This window comes from Prenolepis imparis, unplaced genomic scaffold (genome assembly GCF_030444845.1).
Source record: "Prenolepis imparis isolate NDT839.2.m4 unplaced genomic scaffold, iyPreImpa1.0 SCAF_3, whole genome shotgun sequence".
NCBI lineage: Eukaryota > Metazoa > Arthropoda > Insecta > Hymenoptera > Formicidae > Prenolepis > Prenolepis imparis.
This window is the reverse complement of record NW_028141161.1, coordinates 21615365-21639452: the sequence shown is the minus strand read 5'-3', so window position 1 is coordinate 21639452 and position 24088 is coordinate 21615365. Positions and strand designations below refer to the sequence as shown.

Genomic DNA, 24088 nt, shown 5'->3' with positions numbered 1-24088 from the left:
ATTTCAGAAATTCCAATCATTCTTTCGAGCAAGAATTATTCTCGTTGCGATCTCTCCGCTGTTTGTCTTCCGTCTAACGAAAGAGTGATCTGCGCGGAAGGAAAGATAACTCATCCCTGATGACTCGGAAATGTCTGATGTCGATCGGATACAGATAGAGTATCGCGTCCAGGTGACTGCATCACTCGCGTCGAGATTTTCCGGACGGAGGCATCGAAGTCTCCCGGTGGCGGGATGCGCGTTCTCCCTCCTCTCCTTATCGCGAATCGATCACCGAATCTTTACTTACACCGTGTCACCTTTCGTCGGAAATTATCTCGCGACAACAGCTACGCACCATTATATAATCATATTAATCCTGTTGGATAAATCGGCGATGAAAATTCCATTTTGTTATCTTCGCGAAAAATAGGAGCGATGGTGTAGGATCTTCTCATTTATTTATTCCTCTAAACATCTATACACACACGCGTCACAATACGTTCTTTAGAACATTAATAAATATCTCCGTGAGAAAAAAATGCACTCGTGTGCACGAAACATCGATCACGGTTTTTTCGAGCACATATTTCAAACCGACGACCGACACACAAATGAAATGATCACGGTTGAGAAGAGACGAGGATTCTGCCGGCGAACACACAAGAGAGCGAAGGGTCTCCGAGAGACCCGTGTGTCCTATGCAACGTACACGGTGAGACTGAAAGCTACAGCGAGCCATAGGAGCCACAAGGAAGAGAGAGCGAGCATCATCTTCGTCTCTCCCTCACGTTGTATCCCCCCTCCCTCCCCCTCGGCGCGGTGCTTCTTCTTTTTTTCTTCCCTTCCGCCGTACTGCACCCCCCACCCCCGATCTCTTCTTCACCGCCACCTTCTCTCGGTTGGACTGATCTTCTCTCCCGCCTCTGTTCTCTCTCTTTCTTTCCTCTAGCGATAGAAAGAGAGAGATAGAAATAGATGTCGGCGTATACGAGGACGCGGACAAAAAAATGATAGGGTCCAGGTACAAGGGCAAATTCTTAAGAGGATCTTTAAATGGAAACTCGGATTTTTCGATAGTACTGACCAATCGGTCGTTTTTTTTTTTTTTTTTTTTTCCAGTCGAAACGGATAATGACCCCTCTCTCTCTCTCTCTCTCTCTCTCTCTCTCTCTCTCTGTCTCTCCTATTCTATTATATTATCGGATCAATCGGTTCTCATCATTATCGCGATTATCGCTAAACATATTTAGTCGTCAGGTAATAAATCCAAGAAAATATTTATTTTAAGAAAATTAAATAAAAACAAAAATTGTGAAATTGCTTTTGAGAAAATGGGCACTTACTTAAATATATAATATTCTTTTCTGTTTTTCTTTCACATGGTCCCAAAGTCAAAGTCGGCAAAATCTATTGAATTTATATCTATATTGAACAATATATCTTCAATATATCGCTCGTTCTCAAAAAAATTAAATTTTTATTTTAAATATACAAAGAGAAGGGCATTCCAATATAAAAAATTCGAGTGTGATTATCGCGTTGATATATGATTTCGAAATTACTTTTCTTTATTGAAATGCTAAATTTTTGTTAATAAAAAAAATGTACGATTTGAAAATAAAGCGACGTGACCGGCAATAATGAAGCGAGAAATTTGCGTGACAGTCGGGAATAGGACAAAGAAAATATACGAAAGACCGAAGGATGGCGGTGAAGAAGCAAAGGAGAGCGAGGAAAGTAAGGAAACGTAAGGGGAAGAAAGTCGGCGACTTAAAAGGTGTCAGTGGTTTGACCTACCGGTCCGACATAGGATCGTCAACGAAAGAAGCCGGATGAACCACTCGATCTCGAAAGATATGATACATATATAAAATATATTTTTATATATATTATATATGAGGTATCCCGAAAGAAAAAGAGAAAGAAAGTTTATATCGATATGCTCTGAATTTCTCTTCTCGTTGAACAGTTTAATCCTGGTTCATTTAATTTATGTATGTCAATCTTTCTTCAATTCCGCTTCTTATCGCTCCATTGGTGATTTTGACATCGTTAGCATTCGCGGCAAAGTAAATATTTTTCGAGTTCAAAGTAATAAAGCATTGTATTCCCTTATAAGAAAAGATGGTATTTTCTATAACAATATTTTTTTTTTAATTTTAAGACTTCGGAAAGAAATAGTCTCGCGATTTTGTTTTCAAGAAGATAACCGGTTTCTCATCCGAAGAGAGGAAGAAGACCGATGCCCGCATCTAGTCGCCGAGACGCCTTCGGCCAAGAAGCTTAAATCGATGCATCAAGTGCACCTGAAATGCGACTAAGCATTTCCCGGCGCGATTCAAACCGGTGCGGCTTGGCAGCTGGCAGCCTTCCGACAATCTTATCAACCTCGGTAAATACCGATTTAAAGAGATTGTCAGGTACACGACGACCGGCCCCGTTATATGAAATTCTCTTAAAATCAAGCTCTCGCCGGCGAGCGGTTGATTTCATCTGTTCCAAACTAAATCTCGATCTCGTCTGTTCAATTTTCACGTCTGGAGCATGATTGGTTTTTTTATAACGAGTAGGTACATACACATTTTAGTATTATTATATATGTACATTCTATAGTCATTGTTAAACATAGATAAATTAGACAAAAAATAAATGTACGAAGAAAAGACTCGAATCGCTTATAAAAAGAGAGTATAAAAGTGTATAATTTTATTAAAAAGAACGAATATTAAAATTTTATAAAATAAATTTTTGGAGAGAATTGAGAGATTAATTAAAAAATATTACAAAAATATTTATATTAAAAAAAAATTTTTTTTTAATTCAATTTTATTCTTTCTTTCTCTCATTCAGGAGAGGGGAGAGGCGGGATTTTTAATAACACAAAGAGCTCTAACGTTTGTGGATACATGCCGCTTTCGAAATTTAGCGAGTCGGTTGCGTTACTTTTTTTCCTCAGACACTTTAGAATTTTTACGATACCAAAACCAAAAAGGATTACAGCGCTTTAACTTTGCGGGATCACACGGGAAGGTCCGCGCGCCCAGTAATTAATGAAAATTAAACTATCGGCGATAATAATGGAATCGCGCCTGCTCCTCGTCGCGCAAAAAGAGAGGGCAGAAGGCAAAAGGGATAAGAGGGAAGAAAGAGAACCGGTGTTGAGTCGTCGTCGTCGTCGTCATCGTTGTCGAAGAGGAGAGAAGAAGAGAGAGACGCACGCGCTTGCGAGCAAAAGTGAGAAACTGGTAGCGTATTTGCCGGAGAAGAGGTTCAGGCGCGTCCGAGAAGGGAAAGGAGAGAAGTCACGACGAGACGAGGAGGGCGATGATGACGAGAGACAGAGAGAGAAGGAGAGCGATAGTCTCGAACAGATGGAAACAGAAAGAGAGAAAGACCTGAAGTGCGGTAGACAGAGACGAAGCGCGTTCGTTTGATCTCGCCGCCGCACGCGATCCCACACACGCGCGTTCCTCTTGTCCCCCTCCCCCTTTTCCTCACCACCATGTCCCGACCTCTCCATGCGCGATGCGGATTCGCATGAATGCACTAACACATCACGCGATTTAAAACCTCTGCGTCTCCTTCCTCCTCTCCTTTTCGTGATCCGATGCGATCCCCCCTTCCTGCCCCTCGCTGCCAATCGACTCCGGACGTCGGTGTGGCGCTCCTGACTTCTCTCTCTCTCTCTCTTCTTCTTTTTCTTTCTCTCTTGCTTTCTCCCTGTCTTTCTCTCTTGCTCCGCGATGCGGCGGACACGCGTAATAAACACCGTGCAAAGCAACCCGGCGCTGAGTCGCCTATAATTTCTCACGGAAAATTATATGTTAATGCGCCCTTAATGGCGTCGTTCGTTAACGGGATCGCCGTCGTGGCCGAGGGAGCTCGGGGGACGGCAGAGGAATATCGCGAGAGAGACTTGTCCGAGCAAGTAGGGGATCCTCGCTTGAGCCTAAGAGAGAAATCCACCATGGATAAATCCGCGCTCTAAAACTCGAATCGAACGAGTATCGATCAAATTGTCGAGCATTTGTGCATGTAGCAAAAGTATCATGCGAAACGTTATTCCTTTATTATAAATGTTTTATTGAATAGGATCTTTTCTTTTAGATTTGTTTAAGTTTAAAGCATAACAAAATAAAATAAAGGTATTTTTTTTCGACTATATAGTAAAATTGTGTGTGTACAATTGTTGTGTCGAATTTGAAGATTTAATGAGGTTGTAAAATCTTGCCAACAATTCTTTTATAAACGTTTTAAAAATCGTGACGTTTAAATCGCACACAAAGAGATTAAAACCGGAATACTAAGGATCGTTGCAAAACTGGAGATTTAAAATCTTGCTGAGAAGGAAACGAGAGGAAACAGCATGGGATTATCCCGTAGAGTCTTTCCAAGTTTTACGAGCTTTCTTTTAAGTCGCATAAAAAAAACATAGTTTTTCTCCGAGTTTCATCGTTTGATCGATATCGACCGATCTTCGAGAGAGCAAGAGCAAAAGAGAGAGAGGGAGAAAGAGAGGAAAGAAAGAGAGAGACAAGTTTCACCGACAAAACCTACTGAAACGTCCTTTACGCGGGATTAAGCGGGACGAGATTTGCCTCTTACCGACGTTAAAAGATTCAGTCAGCCGGATAAGGAGGCAATTCAGAGTCTACGCGACCGTCGCTTCCGGTATTGCGGCTGAAAAATTTACATGCCGTGCTTCGTCGAGACTATATGCGCTTATATGCTTCGCAAACGGCGATCGAACTATATAATGCCTCGCGTACAACGTGAATTAAAGTGCAAACGTAAACCCCGGAGTGGAGTTTGCTTTCGCAATTATAATCACACAGAAATATTCGATAATACTCCCTAATAAGCGTTAGATATTTTAATATACATATGTACATTATTGTAATATTAAATCATATTGACAATATAATTCTTAAATTATATTTAATCTTCTATTGTATTTGATAACACTCCTTCATAAGCATCAGATATTTTAATATACGTATGTATATTATTATAATAATTTAATTATTATAATAATATACATATTAATTATTATAATATACATTTAATTATTATAATAATTAAAGCATTGATTCAATATAATTATATTAAGTTATACATATTTAATCTTCATATGTTCCTTGCGCGATATTTTCATCTCAACAACAAGTATCATGAAATATAAAAAGATACAACATTCTGAAAACAAACATCTATTTAATTTATAATTTTATCGGTGATTTAAATTATTTCAAATTGTTTTATTAAATGTATTTTATTATTTGTTTTAAATTTTTGTCAAGACAAATTCAACGCCATATATGCTATATTCATTCAAGATTATTTAAACTTAGAAATGCATAATTAAATATTGCTAATTTTTCAATTGTAACTTTCTCGAAGTCTCGTCCAAAAAACAAGTTCCATTTTTACACGAGAGGAGAAACTGATTCTTTCCTGATTTACACTACAATTTATTCCGCATATATATTTGCGTTCAAGTACATCGTGTGAAGATTCATGTGAATTTTTCCTGCGATAATTTTTCTTTCCAAACCCGGAACAAAACCTAACATGACATGTGAGAAAAGCGCATTTACTTTCATGCTCGTCGAGAAAAAAAATCGCCGAAATGTCTTTCACAACGGGATACCGGGATACCGTCTATTCCTATTCTATATATTGTGCTTGGATGGCCTACCGGTGTCCTTTCATCAATTCATGAAGGATGCTTTGGAAAGAAGGAGAGAGAGCGTGACGCTCGTTCGGCCGAAGGGCAAGGACACTCGAAGCGAAAGCGCACTTTGAATTCACCGGACGATTAGCGTCGCCCCGGCCGTTAGCTTTGCGATAGGTATTGCGACGAATCAAAGCGGTTGGAAGAGGCGGCGGCGATGAAGCGACACACAGGGGCCCGAGGAACCAGAAGTGGTAAGAGAGATCGAGGGCGAGAGAGAGAGAGAGAGAGAAAGAGAGAGGGAGAGAAGGCGGACAAACAGCAGAGAGAATACAGAGGCAATTATTGCACGAGGAGGAGAGAGCAGATGACGCGGGATCAAACGCGGTATCAAGCGCGCGAAATGCCGTTTTCCTCTCTCTCGCGCGCGGATACTTCCGGTTTATATTAAGAGCGCGTCTCGCAATGATTATCAACACATTGCGCGCCGCAATCGTCATCATTTATAACGCGCATTCCTATACCGTCTCCCGATTAACGACTAATACCATAATACTGCGACTGTATACAGGATGTCCCACTTTTCGTACATTATTTTTTTTTGCGAATTAAACTTTAGGAAAAGCTAATTCTATAGACGAAACAAATACTGAATTATACATATCTTTTAATAATTTCTGATAACGTTTACTCTTTTATAAAAAATCTAATTTAAATTTTAATTACGAAGATATGATGCTGAGATGAAAAAGATTAAAAAGAATAAATGACGATGTATAATTCCCCTTTGATATATAATTTTCGCTAAGAAAAATCTGTCGTTAAAATATAAATAAATAAATAAATAAATAAATAAATAAATAAATAAATAAATAAAAATAAATAAATACGCTATAAATGGATATTCTGCATACATGTTTAGCGAAGAATTGAAAGATCTGGTAAAAAACAAAATTTTAGGATAAATTAGACAATTTTTTAAAAGTGAAGATTGGAGATTTATGTTAGGGAAGATCGGTCTCTCTCGTGATCGAGGCGCAATGTTTGTTTTTTATCGCACACATGTGGCTAAAAAAGAAACGTTTACGAGAGGGTGTAACATATGCATATAGTATATCTCGCGCATGAGTGAATTAAAGGAAAGGCGGTATCGCGCGCGAAGAGAGGAGCAACACTTTAAAGGGATCTTCCTCCTGTCCGCGCGGCGCGATTTCAGTGAGAAAATATTGCCTATAGTAGAGTAGAGAAGAGGAAGAGGACAAGGAGGATGAGAGGACAACGACGACGGCACCGAGTGTATATACGAGATGTAAGCCACTTTCTTTGGCGGGCTCGCGTTTGCCGCAAACAAGAAACGGACTTGAGAAAAGTGGAGAAAGAACGGGCGACACACACGCACACATTCTTACACACACACACACACACACACACACACACACACACACACACACACACACACACACACACACACACACACACACACACACAAAGAGTCAAAGAGAAAGGTTAGAGCAGGAAGAAGAAAGAAAGGGGGATGAGGGGAAACACGGCGCGCTTTGTGATGTCAAAGAGCATCGTTTTAGCGGTTCTCGCTGTAGAGTCTTTGATATCGAAACAGGGAGGACTTTTCTCCCTCTCTGCTTCGCCGATGTCGGTCGCTTTAACCCCCTCGGAGCACGTGGTATCAAACGCGCGATGGCACGAGGAGAAGGAAGAGCAGGAGAGAGCCCTAGCAGCTACTTTGTCGAGACGCTTCAGCGTGTCGTGCTCCAGGGGATTCCCAAACTGTGCGTGCCGCACTTCTCTTTCTCTCTCTCTCTCTCTCTCTCTCTCTCTCTCTCTCTCTCTCTCACTCTTCGCCCACCCTTTCGCCTTCACGGAGGGTGGCGTCTCTTCCGCTCGCGTGATCGACCACGGCAGATTTCGTCGACGCGTTATCCATTACCGACCGCAATTCCGGCCGCAGCGGTAAATAAAAAGAGAAAAGAGAAATAATAATTGTCGCGATATATATTTATAAAAGTTATAGAATTCCTGAAGAGACAGAAATTTTCAATCTTAAAAAATTTCCATGTTTGATTGATTAATTATTTCACTTAATGGATAAATTCGCGAGAAAAACTTCATTTTTTCCTTTTATTTTCATTTTCAATTTATAATTGAAAAGGTAGCAATTTAATTTTTAATATAACGAAGCTAGTAGTTGTTCAATTCATTCTGAATAATATATAAAGTGAAAAATAAGTTTTATATATACATGAGATATAAATAAATCCATTGAAGATATTTATTACTTGAAATGAAACCAAAGATTATGAAACCGTGATTACTAGTTTCTAATTTAGCTATGACGATATATGTAACAGAGAACGTAATGAGCATCTAATGACCCGATAACCTTCGAGTTGAATGCAAGAGTCAACGCAATGCATTACTGCATATATATTTGCTATATACGAAAACTTTATATATAACGTATATAATATATGTATATTACATAAATGTCTATATATTCCGGAGTTAATAGACAACAATTTTCAGTTCATTATTTACCGTTCATTTAACCGTTTCTATTTATCCCACTACATCTCGCATCTCGTTCGGACATATTTTCATCCCGGAAGTCTGCCGTCTTTCGACGATAACTACATTATCGAAGAGAGGATCGCGAGAGATTATCGCCGGCGAGAAGATCCGCATCTCTCTCTATGTCGCACCGACACGGCGGTGCCTGTCCCGTTTCAGATGTTAATAGGTGTTAATAGGCGACACAGCTACAGAGAGACACAGAGCCGCGGGGTGTCGTACATCGTAGTTCGGTGAAGCGAATAGAGCGTCGGTGGCGGCGTCGAGACGGCGACAGGGCAGCGGGAAGGGAGGGAAAGGGGAAGTGAAGTGTGGTGGGGGAGAGTGACAGAGGGGTTGAGAGAGAGAGAGAGAGAGAGAAAGACAGAAGCGGGCGGCGTGGCAAAGTGGAGCTCGGAAGCGGCCGCTTTGATGTAGACACGCTCCGCGACTCCTTTACGCCAATAAACTAACGGTTAGGGTTAGGTTAGGTTAAGCCGTCTCTTTAAGCAGTAATATCATTATCCTTGCCTTATGCCCTTGTCGCAGCGCGACGTCGTACCTTTTGCCGTATAAACGTCAGAAAGTCTCTCTGTCTATCTCTCTTTTTCTTTCTCTCTGGGCTTTCGGAAAACGCGAAGCGGTTATCGTCCGATTCGAGTGTCTTCTCTCTCGACGCGAAAGTTTGCCGCGAAAATTTGCATAAACATAAGCGAGAGGCTGATACTTGGTGTAGGTCGGAACACGACTAGAAATGAATGGTTTTTGTCGGAGTGTTAAATATATGCAGTGTTCCTTATTTACATATTTTTTTTTAAATAGGTTTCTTGAGTCGAATTTACAGCCGATTTTTCTCCGATGATTTATTACAGTTTCTTTCAATTTTTAGTACATTAATTTAGTATATAATTTTTACATTTTTGTAAAACCTGTGTAATATCTCTTAAAAAATCAATTCTGTTTAAAATTCACCGAAGAACCTACTTTTATCCATTTGTGCCTCATCGAGGTTTATTTTGCAAAAGAAAAAAATCATCGCTGAAAACTCGAAAATTAATGGTGCCTCGACTTGTCGAGAAATATTCGACTGTACATAAATTGATCAAAAAATATTAAAAATATAAAAAAAAACAAGACGCAAGAAATAAGATACTATATATTAATTTCTTCGTCTCTGCGATTTTAATCTCGCGCATCGTGCAATTAAATAAATTCAAAGAATTCTCAACTTGTCCAAGTTTGGCTTATCCCCCCTCCCCTCGCCGAACCGAAAGGACACCCGGTATATACACGAACACGAAGAGCATCAACAGTGGCGACGAGGGAGATGCGCAGGGGCCGAAAAAGAAAAAGCACCAGAGTCGCGACCAGTCGAAACGAAAACACCGACCGCAGAAAAGCAGCACGGCTCGAGAAAACGCACGGCTGCGTCCGGCGTGTGTGCGGGCACACGTGCGTGTGTGCGTGTTCATTGTATACACACGCCTGTGTGTTGGAGGCAGCGAGAAAACGGGGATTTCTGAATGCGGTCGTTGAATCTCTCTATCGCGGAATGAAAAACAAAAAACGCGTATATATATCGCCCCGACCTGGTCATTTCGGTGATGATCTCGACTACGGTTTTTCGCTCGTAATCAACTTCTAAAATCTGAGGAAACGAGAATCGAGGCGAGAGATGCGAGACTAACGAGGACGAGGATGCCGCGATACGAAATCGACAAAAGTAAGAAAGACGAGAGAGAGGTGGCGATAATAGGACGGAGGGAGGAGACGGATGTGTAAACATTTGGAAATTTAAATTCAGTTAGAGAAATATCGAAAAAAGAATTCCGATTCTGAAGAAGCTGTAGAAATACAGATGTAGAAATATCCCGTACGTTTATAAATGCTCAGACGTAAAATGTCATTGACTCTTTCAAAACTTTCCAAAACCAAACTCACCGGAATCAATGCTGGACCCGGCATACCAAGACTATCTTAAGAAGATTTGCTCCTCTCTTTCGAGGAATCGAAAACAACACAGTTCTGTCTGCTTCTTTGTTATTCGAGATCAGGTATCGGTTTGTGTTTTGCGAAAAATACGGGTCACAGCTCGGACACGAAAAGACGCGAACGAGGCGGGAGGGAATAGAGACGAATGAATGGAAGAAAAACGAACGAATGTGAACGAGAGCAAAGGAGCCAATGACTCACTCTGTATATTCGGTCCTCGATGTTTACTGACAACGACGACGACGACGCAACCGCGGGTCCATGCTCTCATGAAAGTGTCAACTCGGCGCGGCTCGTCGTAAGCTGCAACGCGGACACATGACGACTTTTCTCTCTTCCCGTCCTTTCTCACCCTCCCTCTCTTTCTCTCTCGTGCGCATACTCATTCGCTCTTTCTCTCTTGCTTACACTCTAGTATTTACCTTATATATGTGTATCCCTCTCTCTCTCCCTCGCTCGGTACAGACGGATGATCCACCGTGAACTGGTCGGCACTTCTTCGACAAGGCGCGCACACCACTATCACCACATCTTCGTCGTCATAAGCACAACACACACACAACAGACACGTCGTACACGATGGAATCGCGGCACGCATTCACCGACGCGAAACGTCGTAGTCGTTGTTGCCTTAAAACGACACGAGGCGATGCGAAACCTCGCGAACGCGCGCGTCTCGGGGAGGACGGAAAGCACGCGGAAACGGAACACACGCGGCTCTAAACACGGCGCTTTAAGGACGGCCAAACGTAACTTTTCGCAGGCACCACCGTCCACCGTCTCTCGTCGGTCGCCATCGGTCGCTGGTTCTCGCGCGAGTGCGAGGCGTGCGCGCGAGCGCTCTCTCGCGGCCACTCGGCGAACCCGGATCGGCCAATCGACGCGTCGTTCGGCAACACCGTCATTATCCCCCCGTGGCGCCCTTGCCAATTATTCGGTTGCGATGGCTAGCCCCAGCGATTATACCAATTAATAAAAATATCGAAAGGTTCGACCGTGTGTGATAGAGATAAACGAGAAAAAGAAAATTAGATGTACTATTTTTTTTAGATATTTATATCTTTTTCTTCTGTTTTGTATCTGTTTTTTTGTAAAAGTCATTTGAAATAATGTCGTGGTTACACTATATGACGACCGCGAAACTTGCAGCAAGATTTAATTTGTTGCATTATTGTAGGAGCATCGCGATTTTATATATTATATATATTTTATATTTTTATATATCTTGTTATATAAAAAGTTTTCAAGTAGCACATGTTGGTTTCATAAACGCGTATATAATAATGATATTTAAATCCCTTGCACATGTGCTACCTGAGTTATTGATTATTAATATTGATATTTTATCTGCAATTATTTTTAGTTTAAAGAGGAATTTATCTTCTTTAAAATTAATAATTTAATTATATTAATATTCTAATAATTTGTAGAGAAATAATATTTGTTTGCAATTATCATCTTTTTGTGCATTTTTCGTAAACACGGATAAGAAAATAGATAAAAATCTCTCTCTTTCTCTTTCTCTTTCTCTCTCTCTCTTTCTCTTTTTGATGATACAAATTTTTTATCACGATATTTTTTAACTTAAAATGAGTATTCTATAAAATATCTTTATAACATAAAAATTTTTAAACATAAAATTTAAATTTTATCTATATCAACTTATTATTCTATTTTTTATTTTCTATAATTTGTTAATCCTGTTAGTGGAATGAACATATTGGAATAAATATAAATGATAAACGATTTTACGCAGAAACGATTAAGAAAAGTTTATGCCTTCGCTCCATTGATGTGAGTTTCTTATCACATAATGTAATAAGAAAAATTTGTGTTCATAAAATGTTTATAAAATAAAAATTTAATCTTTTTATGTTTTCTGCAACCCATTGAGCTAGCAAAAATGTAAAAATAAACAAATTTTTATTAAGAAAAAAATCAGAGAATAAAAAATGACGCAAAATAAAGCCGAGACAAGTGTATGATTAACTATTGTATTCAAACATGATAAAATTTTTGTCAGATATTGCATTGCTATGGTATTGCATTTACATAATATTCTATCCTGTATACTAAAAGTAATGATACTATACTGTACTGTCATCGGGATCTATTGGTAGAATTTATAGTATATAGAATTTATAGTAATACTAAAATAAATGTCCTCAAATTTTAATTTAGTCAAAATTTATTGAGGAAATTTACAGCGATATTTAATAAATTATAATTGATATTTAATAATATTGTTATTTATTTAAATTGATATTTAATGGAAAATATTCCCGATTTTAATTTAAAATAAATTTTTCTGTAGATACACAGTTTAATAGAAAACTAATATTGAAATTAACATTATTAGCTTTTTCTTTAATTAAATTTATATTAAAATTAATTTCTACAAGTGTTTTAATCACACAACGTTATATTTTTTGTACATAATATCCTTGACTTTGAATGAAAAAATCTATTTCAAAAATTCAATTATCTAATTTAATTTAATTTATATTTAATTTCAAGAAGCGCAATATACATATATACTTCATACAATAGACTTTGATATACGTAGTATATCTATTGAAAAAATGTGGTCTCAGGATTGCAATTGAACAAACGTGACACGTTGTAAAAATATCAGCAGCGTGAAAAAGATCCTATACGATTGTGCAACCGTCAACGATAACAAACACTTCTGTCTTGGCTTATATTGTTAGACCATGAATACTCTTGATGATCAGTCGGTCATTGATCAGATGTGTTTTTTTTTCCTTCGGAAAAGTCGGTCGTTTTTCAGCACGCGATCATCGCAAGCAGCGCGTGCGGCATTACCGAACTACTCTCCCACCATCATAAATAACATTTGTTAAAACAGCAAGTCGGTGGATCACCGCATTTAGTCCGCTTTGCCGCGCGCCCATGGTTGGATTTCGGTGTGTTTCGACAATTCGAGATAGCATTGGTCCCTTAAGGGCATTAGGGTCATCGCCGAGGTCGTCGTAAAGAAAAATAAGAGATACGTGGCAAAACGTTAGAAAACGTTTATTTGAGCAACGTTTTTAGCGGCACTTCTATCGGAGTGGCCGACATTCCAGGATTAGTGTCCGTCTTTGAAGGGATAAAGCTTAGTGTTAATAAGGCTGTTGTACAACCCAAGATTGAATTATATATCGCTGTTTAACGGTATGTAAGAAATAACTGGTCTGTTTCTAAAGTAGTTATTTAAATAATGTAATAGAGTGGCGCTTCTTATTGTAATAGTGATTAAAATAGAATATTAAAAAGATTATACTCATCAGTAATTAAAGTAAAATAGTGAAAAACATTCTACTTATTTTATAGAAAGATATGGAGAAAGATTTACTCGAGTCAGCGATGAAAGTTAACGTGATCGTTTCTATATCTTGAATTTATCTTTGTCAATAGATGAAAAAATTGAACGCAACGATATTATCCTTATTTTGTTCTGGTTTTAATAATATCATAATATTTTGACACATCCAGGCGAACGGCTATAATGTGTATCAAGTTATATATAATTATATATAATTATATGTGTACTACTTTGCATTTGGAATTATACATGATTAATGCGATATATATCAAATGACATTGAAATGACATTTAAGTATGTTAAAATGAAGAAGACTACAGTTTTTATTCCATTTTTTTGCATTGTTCTTATAACGTAAAAAAAATATAATTATAATTTTAAAGTTAGCATAATACATTCCTCGAGTAAACAAAAATGGGTAATCATAATTCTGAATAATATATATCTCTTTCTCTCTTTTAATTATATATATATATATATAGGGAGGTTAAACCTCCCCCCCCTTGGAAATAAAAAAAAAACAGTTTTGCTGAATTTGTTTAAAAAATATAAGTAAAGAAAAACAAACATTAAAGAGCTATCGACGTCGTTGATCCTGGAATAAAAGCTAATCATGAAACCAAAAATATTAAATAAAATAATTTTACAACCCCCCCCCCCCCCATTATCGACGTCAGGATCCGCTAGTGTATATATACATCATCTTATATTGGATGAAACAAGCGTTGATCGAAACATATCGTTACATTTCCGGACGCGATAAAAATATTTACTAATATTTCGAATAATCCGAATCTACAACAGAACGTATTCTCATTTATTCTTATACATAAATATACAAAAATACTCTTTGTCATAATTCACTGTGTGTATAAAGTATGATATTTCACAACCACGTATGTCACATTTTTTGTCTAGAATAGTATCGAGATAGAATCAGAGATTTCAAGGTAAAATTTTGGTGTCAGATATACAAACACTATATAAAGTCAAGTTTTAATTTATAATAATTGTAGCATGTATATGACAAAATATAAAAAACGAAATAGGTAGAATTAATATTTACTACACTGTGAAAATTCTAGATGTAATTCTAGATGTACATAAATGATATCTATCTAGATATCTAGAGTGCACATATTTGAATAATTACATTTCCACGTGCGCGAATTCTATATTTATAATTAGTAGTTAACGTGACCGTACCTTACATTGTGCGTCTTATATGGGTGATTCTACAAAAATAGGAGTTTTTTGCGGTTCCTGTATTTTTATACTTTAATTAACATTAAATTGGATTTTATTTTGAATTAAAATGAAGATAATACTTGAATACATATAGACATATAATAAAAAAGAGATAAAGTAATGTTTTTATTTTCAAAACTTATAAATAAGAAATTCTCAGTTCCCTCTGGTGTGTCTCACTCACCACACACACACACACACACACACACACAAACCGAGAATTCAAATTATAATACATAGTCACAATAATTTTAGAATTATATAAAATTTTTATGTGTGATAACTAATTTACATTAGTCACTGATATCAACAACTGTATTATTTATATTATTTAATTTTATTTTATTGATAAACAACGTTATTAAACTTTGTCCCAAGATTTAATTCTCAGTCCCCTGACATTAAAATTATTTGCATTGTAAAGTCATATATGGTCTCAGCGAAATAGCTATTTGTACCGAATGAATGAGTTTTAAGTAAAGTTAACGTACTTTGTTATGATGAATACGTGTTGGGTCAGTCAACTTCTCAGTCCCCTGGTAATAAGTGTTATGTTAAAAGTTTATTGTTTTTATTAATTTTTATTTAATGTAAATTATGTATAAGCTTAACTTTTAAGTTTTCCTCAATTATTTAAACCTCTATATAATTCAAACGAGATATTTTTAATTTATAAATCTCAAAATTCTCAGTCCACTAATTCTCAGTCCCCTGGTTTTCAGTCCCTATTCTCAGTTTCTTGGAAACAATATGATAGGAGACTAAGCACTAACCGTGGGATTGATAAATGTATATTAAAATGAATGTATCTTTGTATTTAAAGAGCGTTTTGCATTGTTTTTTGAAAGTTATTGGTAGTTATTTTATTATTTTACTTACTTATTCAATATTCTCCTATGAAAGAAATTTTGTAATTGCAACTGTAGATTTTTTTTTTTGTAAAAATGATACCAGTTTTTAGTTTCAATATAAAGTTTTAAATACTTATTCGTTAATTTTTTTATTTAAATCTTATTGTTAGTTCCTTGGAAATCATTCCAGCCTCCTGACTATGTTTTGAAAAAATGCTCATAAAATCTTAAATACATATTTTATTGACTGGCTATAATCCATTAAATATATAAAAAAAAATGTGGACAAAAATAATGTCAAATAATTCCTATTTTTGTAGAATCACCCATATATACTCGGAAATAAGTCATATATAATAAATATGTATAAATAAAGGCCATATTAATATGTATAAATATAATCATGTATATAAATATATACTTTTTATTAGAGAGTGATAAATAATTATTGAATAATAATCATAGGAATCAAAATTATAAAAATAATTATGAAAATAAAAAGTGAAATTTGGAAAGTACTTAAAGCTCCTAAGTGAAATATATATAGTTCCTCATAATTTGTTTTAAAAATACTTTCGAAAAAATTATTAATATTATCAGCGATAATAAAAAATGAAAAATTGAAAGCGAGAGAAGGCGATAAGTAATAACACTTTGAGAAACAAAATTTTCAAAGTCATAGAGAAAAAGAAAGAGGGAAGGGGGGGGAGAGAGAGAGAGAGAGAGAGAGAGAGAGAGAGAGAGAGAGAGAGAGAGAGAGAGAGAGAGAGAGAGAGAGAGAGAGAGAGAGAGAGAGAGAGAGAGAGAGAGAGAGAGAGAGAGAGAGAGAGAGAGAGAGAGAGAGAGAGTTAATCCTCGAAACATTAAATCGAGATTGAATCGAATCTTTACCGGCGTTAAAAAATGGTTTAGACACTTCTTCAGGAAAACTTTCAGAACATATTTCATATTCAATAAGAAAACTTATTTTCTGGAAATGATCACAATGCGTTATTGAAAACGCCAATATCATTAAGTCGATCAAATTTATGCGCAAACAAGTTATGAAAACGATGTATATTTTACGCTGCGTAAACAAAATTTGTTTTGGATTATAATGGTCTCGATGACGTTAATCTTGTAAGACATGTTATCTTGCTCGCAACTGCTTCGATTATACATTTGTTTATGTCGACTATTAATATTATGATTGATTTATTATGATACGTATCTTCGTTAGAATTAGCTTTGTCATGTTATTACTCATTCTCCGGCATAATTTATCAAAAGCGAAACATTTAGAAACTGTGTGAACGAGCGATTTACGAGCCACTTGTGCTTCTTCAGCGGGTAAAAATATTTTCTTAAGAATTGAATCACTATTTTCGAAATCGTTATGTCGAAAACATTAATTAACATTTTTTATTTTTCGAATAGCGACGTTTTTAAGATTTATGATTAAGTAATTTTTTTCTCTTCTTTTTTCAGTAATGAAATGCGGCAAAACTCAAATGCTTTATTTAGAAATAGGAAGTATATTTTATATGATTGTAATTATCATTCATATATAATGAATGAATAATTTTTCTCATTTTCCTTATTTTCACAGTAACTTAATAAAAAAATTTGATCTATAAGTTGAAGAAAAATCAACTCGAAGTAATCGTATTTGTGATCTCGAATACAGTCGACAGATTTTTTACCTCGAAGACTTTGAACTTTAGAAATAAAAACATGCACTTTTTATCGTGATGTGTTATACAAGAGTTCATAGTACTGCATATTTCGATGCATAATCAATTTAAACGGTTTAATCGGTTTATTTAAAGAGCTGAGTTGTCGTAATAATCGACGTCGAGCCGAATGAGCGAAATTCGTTTTCCTTATTTACGATGAGATGATGAAGAAATATTATAGCGCTACCACGCATCGTCCCACGTGCGCGCGTGAACGAAATTTGAATTATTCAAGATACGTGCGCGGTATACATGTATTTAGACGTAACTCTACGCATTTTCGTAGAGTACGTCGTAGAAATATGTCTCGAACGTGCCTGACCAAAGGGCGATTCCCAGGTCGCGCCGATTAGTTTGCATGAGTATTTATTTATGCCGTCTTCTGTGGAAAATGGCGAAAAATGCAAAAAAGAGCGAAACTGACTGAGAGCCCGCGTTTAAGGATCGCGGCCTCTTCGAGAATAAAAGTGCCCGCGAGAGAACAAAACGCAAAACAGCGAGAGATGTTCTTGCATTTTACAATTTCGTCTAAATCAAAATCGATTTTATGGTTGAAACAAATATGAGACCTATTTATGCAAATAATTTAATATAAAATACGATAGAGTATTAAAAAAAAGGAACAAGAAATAGTCTTTTTGTGTAAAGTTACGAGTTCGGCGAATTTTGTTTGCGTTAATTACGGTTACGATCTCTTTCGAAGCATCCCTTTTGTTCATCCACGATGATTTTCTGAAATGACCACGTGCGACTCACCGATCTTCTATTTACGAGTAGTTGAAAAAATGAAATGCGTCTTATAATTGCATTATATCGATTTTACGATACTCCAGTTAAAATCACAGTCATAAATTACACTGCAATTACGAATTATTATATACGAGAATTATGCGAGAATATCTCGAAGGAGATAACGCGCAGGAATATTAATTATCGTGACGATAATTAATCGTGACGATAATTACATCGTACGATGTACGTACATAGATTTATGCACTATTGCATAAACATAAGAGAATCGTAGACTATATTATAGTACTAGTTCAAAAGAATGTAGGTGATCGGTTACGAAAGGGATCGGTCACACGAATACGTTATTTGTCATTCGCGCGAAGGACTTGTCATAAAGTCACGGTTACGTTTATTCGCGAATCGTGACGCGAAATTCAAGATGAAGATATATAAGACCACCTAAGAATATAGTCAACATTGCGCATGATTTTGACGCGCCCATAATTTTACAATTTCTCTTACGTAATGTTAATTAAAGAATGCAGTAACGTGATTAGCACATGCTCAAATGTATTGACAATGAGATATGTGACATTGAGACATAAATAAAAAAAAAAAAAATACTTTTATATTTTCACATAAAATTAAGATACAACTACTAAAAGATATAGTCATATTTTTGTTAATAACTTGTTTTGATATATTTTCAAACATATGTAACGATGTTTCTGTTTTTGTCTCATGTTACACAGACAGAATTTTTTCAAATATTAAAAAAATTATATTATTGTTAGAATGAAAATGTGTTTTACGTTTTATATATTTTTAATATAGAATAATTTGTTATTTTTTTTACATTTAGTTATACGAAATCGATTCGCGAATAAACGTAACCGTGACTTTATGACAAGTCCTTCGCGCGAATGACAAATAACGTATTCGTGTGACCGGTCTCTTTCGTAACCGATCATCTACATTCTTTTGAACTAGTACTATAATATAGTCTATGATTCTCTTATGTTTATGCAATAGTGCATAAATCTATGTACGTACATCGTTTCACGTTTCATAATTAATATTCCTGCGCGTCATCTCCTTCGAGATATTCTCGCATAATTCTCGTATATATGTATAATTGCAGTATAATTTATGACTGTGATTTTATAGTCTATATTATATTTTCATTGACTTTAACATACATATATTGTCAAATATTTATAGTACTCTAAGTTTTCATTTTTATAAGATAATATTACGAACAGAAAATGTAATGTGTATTATTGTATATAATTTGATAAACTAAATTATAAAATAAAATATAATAAGATATATATATTCTGAAAATTATATTTCTAGCCGAACTTTCTAATATCAAAGTATTGAAGTCATAATCATTTCGTAATTACATAAGTGATTAAAATTTTTAATTAAAAATCTGGTAGGCTGTCACCTTTTGCATATTCTACATTTATCTTCTCTATGACAACATACTCGCACACGACAAACCGGAAAAAATACAATCGATCGGATTAAATCATTCTCTTAATATGCAATATGCAATGCATTAGATAATATAATGTGTATTTTACAGACAATGTTGTTAAAGGTGCGCATATTCTTCAATATACTATATATTATCTCTGCAATACTGCATCGGGTCTTGTTATTTATTCGCAAGAAGCCGCAGAAAATACCGTCGATAACAGATTCCTTATTCACATTGAGCGCCACTACGCTTGCTAAAAAAATTAGACAAAGAGAGGTGAGTGCATTACATTTACACATAAACATATACACACACACATAAATATGTATACATATATACATATTTTATATATATATATATATTTTTTAATCACATTTATTATACATTTGGCCAATTATACGCTATATTATAAACATTTTACTATAATTAAATTTTATTGCGATTAAGTATAATCTATTATATATACATTTCGTCAATACATAATCGATACAAAGATGAGTATTAAAGAGAATTGATGCAAATATAGACAATTACTTTTTTGTAAAAAATATAGATTACGTGTTACAATGTGGTGAACGAATATATACTGCAAATTAAAAAAGTAAATCCTATCTTAAACGCCGTCGTCGACAATCGATTTGACGATGCTATATACGAGGCGAAAATCTACGACGAGCAATTAGCAAGCGGCAAATTGGACATTGAAGTATTAGAGAAGGAAAAGCCATTGTTTGGTGTGCCGCTCACAGTCAAGGAATGTTGCGCTCTTAAAGGTATATAATTAATTTTTTGTGATAATACCATAATAATTTGCATTTGTATGTATTTTATAAATTACAGAATGTTGAGACGAGAAAAAAAATATAAAAAAGAAAGATATTATATAAAATATAAAATATAAATATAAAATAAAATAAATATAAAAATAAAATAAATATAAAATATAAATATAAATATAAAATTATATATATATGTATTGTATATGTACATATACATATAATACATATTTAATGTTAGACGCAGAGCTAAAATATTTATTTTCTCTTTTTATTTCTATTGAAAATTTACAGATAGAATTTTTGATCATATTTTAAAGAAATTTTTCAATAATATATCATACATTAATGCATTTAAATATTTACAGGAAAGATTCTTTCTGTGTTCTATGAAGTCTCTATTAAATCATCTCTCTTTATCATTTTTTAAAAATTAAATTATTAAATGTAATCGATATCTTAAATATCATGAATTTTATGTAAGGAAGATGTAAATAGAAATGAATCCTTTGATTGCAGGTTGCAGTCATACAGGCTGTTCTTTAGGCAACGAAGGGATGAAGGCATCCTACGACGCAGAAATCATCAAGCTGCTCCGAAACGCTGGAGCAATCCCGGTCTGCGTTACGAACACCCCGGAAATGTGCACCAGCTTCGAAAGCTCGAATCTACTGTACGGTCGTACCCGTAATCCTTACGACACCAGATATACGCCCGGCGGATCGTCTGGCGGAGAAGTAATCGAGTTTTAATCATCTCAATCATCGGCACTAATAATGAGATAATCGCGTAACTGAAATACAAGAACTAGTTTTTTTTAAAGGAAATTAGTTATATAATACTTCTCTCTCCGCGAAAAGCGCGTTCTCGTGTTCTTTAATAGTTACAGTAAAAGTAAAATAAAATATAAACGCACATGGATTATATTTTTAATTATTTATTTATTAGTATATAAAAATAGGACTAATCGTGCGCGCAAAAAATGATCTCTATTATTCAAATATGTTATTATCTGTATAACTAGCCGATCAGGATTATATTGACATTTCTTTTTTAATCGTAAATACTATCGTTGATAAACTACTTTTCGAATGCGTCAACTTGAGATATTTACGCGAAATATTTACGCAAGCAAATAAATTAATACTTATTAACTACTTTCGCCCGGAACAGTTTCTTTCCACGCGAAGAGAGAACACGCAACGATAAACTTACCGCAACATGATATTATTATTTTGTAGCTGATTTAAAGTGTACCGTTCTAAAAGCGATCGAAAATTTATAATAGGACAATCACATACATTAAAATAAAAAATGGGAATATAAAAAAAATGGAAATAAAAAAGTGAAAAAATATGTGTTGAAGTATTATACATTTTCTTTTAAGGGTGCATTGCTCGGGGCAGGCGCTTCCGTGATCGGACTCGGTTCGGATATTGCTGGCTCTATAAGAATACCGGCTCTTTTCAACGGCGTTTTTGGACACAAACCTACGGCAGGTAAATTGATTTTTTAAAAATATATGTTCCAATAGTAATTTTCTCTTGTTGATTTTTAATTTAATCTTGTTTTTTCTTAAAGAAATTTATATATTAATTTATCGTACATTTTTCTCCTTACAGAAATGATTTCGTTAACAGGACACATGCCACTTTGCGAGGATAAAGTTTATCAAAAACTCCTGACCTTCGGTCCGATGACCAGATACGCGGAGGACCTCGGGCTGCTTATGAGAGTTCTGACGTCCAACGATCGTAATTTGCGTCTAAACGTACCGGTGGATCTGCAGCAATTGAAGGTTTACTATCGATTCAGCATGGATGAGGCATTCGGTATTTTATCGGTAATGCCAGAAATAAAGGATTGCATTCAAAAAGCCGTGACGCACTTTACGCAATATGGTATTCGCGCGGAGAAGGTATTCACGATGATTATTTATACGTCGTATTTATTTCGTACGATGTAATATTGACAGAGTTGCTCGTTACATATTACAGTTGCCAATAGAGTGGCCGACTGAAATAGTTGAAATTGCATTGTCTACACTTTTGAGTATGAAGGACAGACCTAATTTATTGGTAGATGCCAACGATCCCAAGGTATTTATGTATATACGCACACACACATAGCAAATAGTTTCTTTTAAAACACGCACAAAGATTGTTGTACCAAATAACTCGGGTTTATAACGGCATATTAGGTTCATATTTATTGTTGATTGTCCCATAAAGTACAATTCCACTTCTGATAGAGACATGGCGGGAAATTTTCATTAATCGGCTAACTCTGTCTTGTCGACACGTGAAAGTTACGTTCGTGCCTTTTCCATGCAACGCTGGAAAAATACAAGACGATATTTCATTATAAAATTACAGCATTACGCGGTCGTATTGCGCAATATTACTGCAATGTTGTTAGAATTACAACGCATAGATATAAAATGTTACGAAATTTTTTTTTCTTTACTGATGAGAAATAATATAAACGCATATACCGAAAATATCTCTTAAATTATATATTATTTAAATGCAAATAAAAAATTCAGCTTTTTTCGTATCATTCTTGCTATTTTTTGTTGCGCAGCTGAGGAAAAATTCAGTTATCGAATTCTTGAAAAGTCTATTCGGCTTGTCGATACACACGAAGTTGGCAACCTTCTACGTTGCGCTTTTCGAGACGCGTTTTCCATTCTCGGAATCGGATATATCGCATTATACGAAACAAGGAACAGTGATTCGGCAAAAGCTGCTGGTTAGTGTCCCAAGAGTTTACCATCAATTATCATAAGCATCTCTATTCGCGGTTCTCGTCATCTCTCTCCTTATCTTTTTCGCGCAGGATCTATTGGGAGAGAATGGAATATTTATTTACCCGACTTTCCGGCGCCCAGCGATCTTTCCCGAACTTACCATATGCGAAACAATAAATAATTCCTACTGCTGTATTTTCAATACTTTTGGCTTTCCTGCGGTACATATACCGATGGGACTCAACCACGAGGGATTGCCTATCGGTGTTCAGGTAAGTCAATCAGTTCAATCAGTCGGTTTTTTCTTTCTCTCAACAATAATATGAAAGTTGATGTACGAATAACAATTTGGAATAGAGCGTTTTATGGAGCAAAGTTATAAAAAAATAAAAAAATTGCAGGTGATAGCCGCGCCTTATCAGGATCGCCTCTGTCTGGCGGTTGCGAAGGAGCTGGAGACTGCTTTTGGTGGTTGGGTGCCACCATCAATATCGATAAGCGAATAACAAATTATTATTGCAAATGATTTATTTTTTAAATAACAGATGACATGTTACATTCATATTTGTGTCGTATAGAAAAATGACGCGCAAATAATGGAACTCGTGACGAACTATTTTTATAGTCTTATATAGATAATTGTTTTCACAAAAAAAACTTGGTATTGCGTATTATTCAAATAAGGTATGTTTTGTCTCTTGTTAAAGATTTGTTAATATATATATATATTTTTTTTTAATACTATTGGATATATAATTAATATACGTAACACAACGTAACATTATGTGGATAGAATTACATTCCGAATGTATAATCACTATCTCTATATCTGTTGAATAAACTGTGAAATTAAACTATGTTCGCAGTCGTATAAATGCGATGCGGTGTAAAAACATCGGCTATGTCAAAGACTACTATTGTGCAACCTTCAACAATAAGAGGCGCCACTTTCTATAATTGACTTATATTTCTAGATCGTGAACTTACAAT

General features: G+C 35.4%; 1 protein-coding gene across 1 annotated transcript; it reads left to right on the top strand.

Annotated features, from left to right (window-relative positions):
* Positions 1-13101: 13101 nt before the first annotated feature.
* On the top strand, positions 13102-24055 carry LOC145934131 (fatty-acid amide hydrolase 2-like). The gene is made up of 10 exons (XM_083034420.1): positions 13102-13390; positions 19679-19849; positions 20127-20346; positions 20869-21086; positions 21737-21848; positions 21972-22267; positions 22347-22448; positions 22933-23100; positions 23188-23370; positions 23500-24055. Exons 2-10 carry the CDS (start codon positions 19682-19684, stop codon positions 23602-23604), a joined length of 1572 nt encoding a protein of 523 aa, XP_082890546.1. The 5' UTR covers positions 13102-13390; positions 19679-19681; the 3' UTR covers positions 23605-24055.
* The last annotated feature ends 33 nt before the right edge of the window (positions 24056-24088 follow it).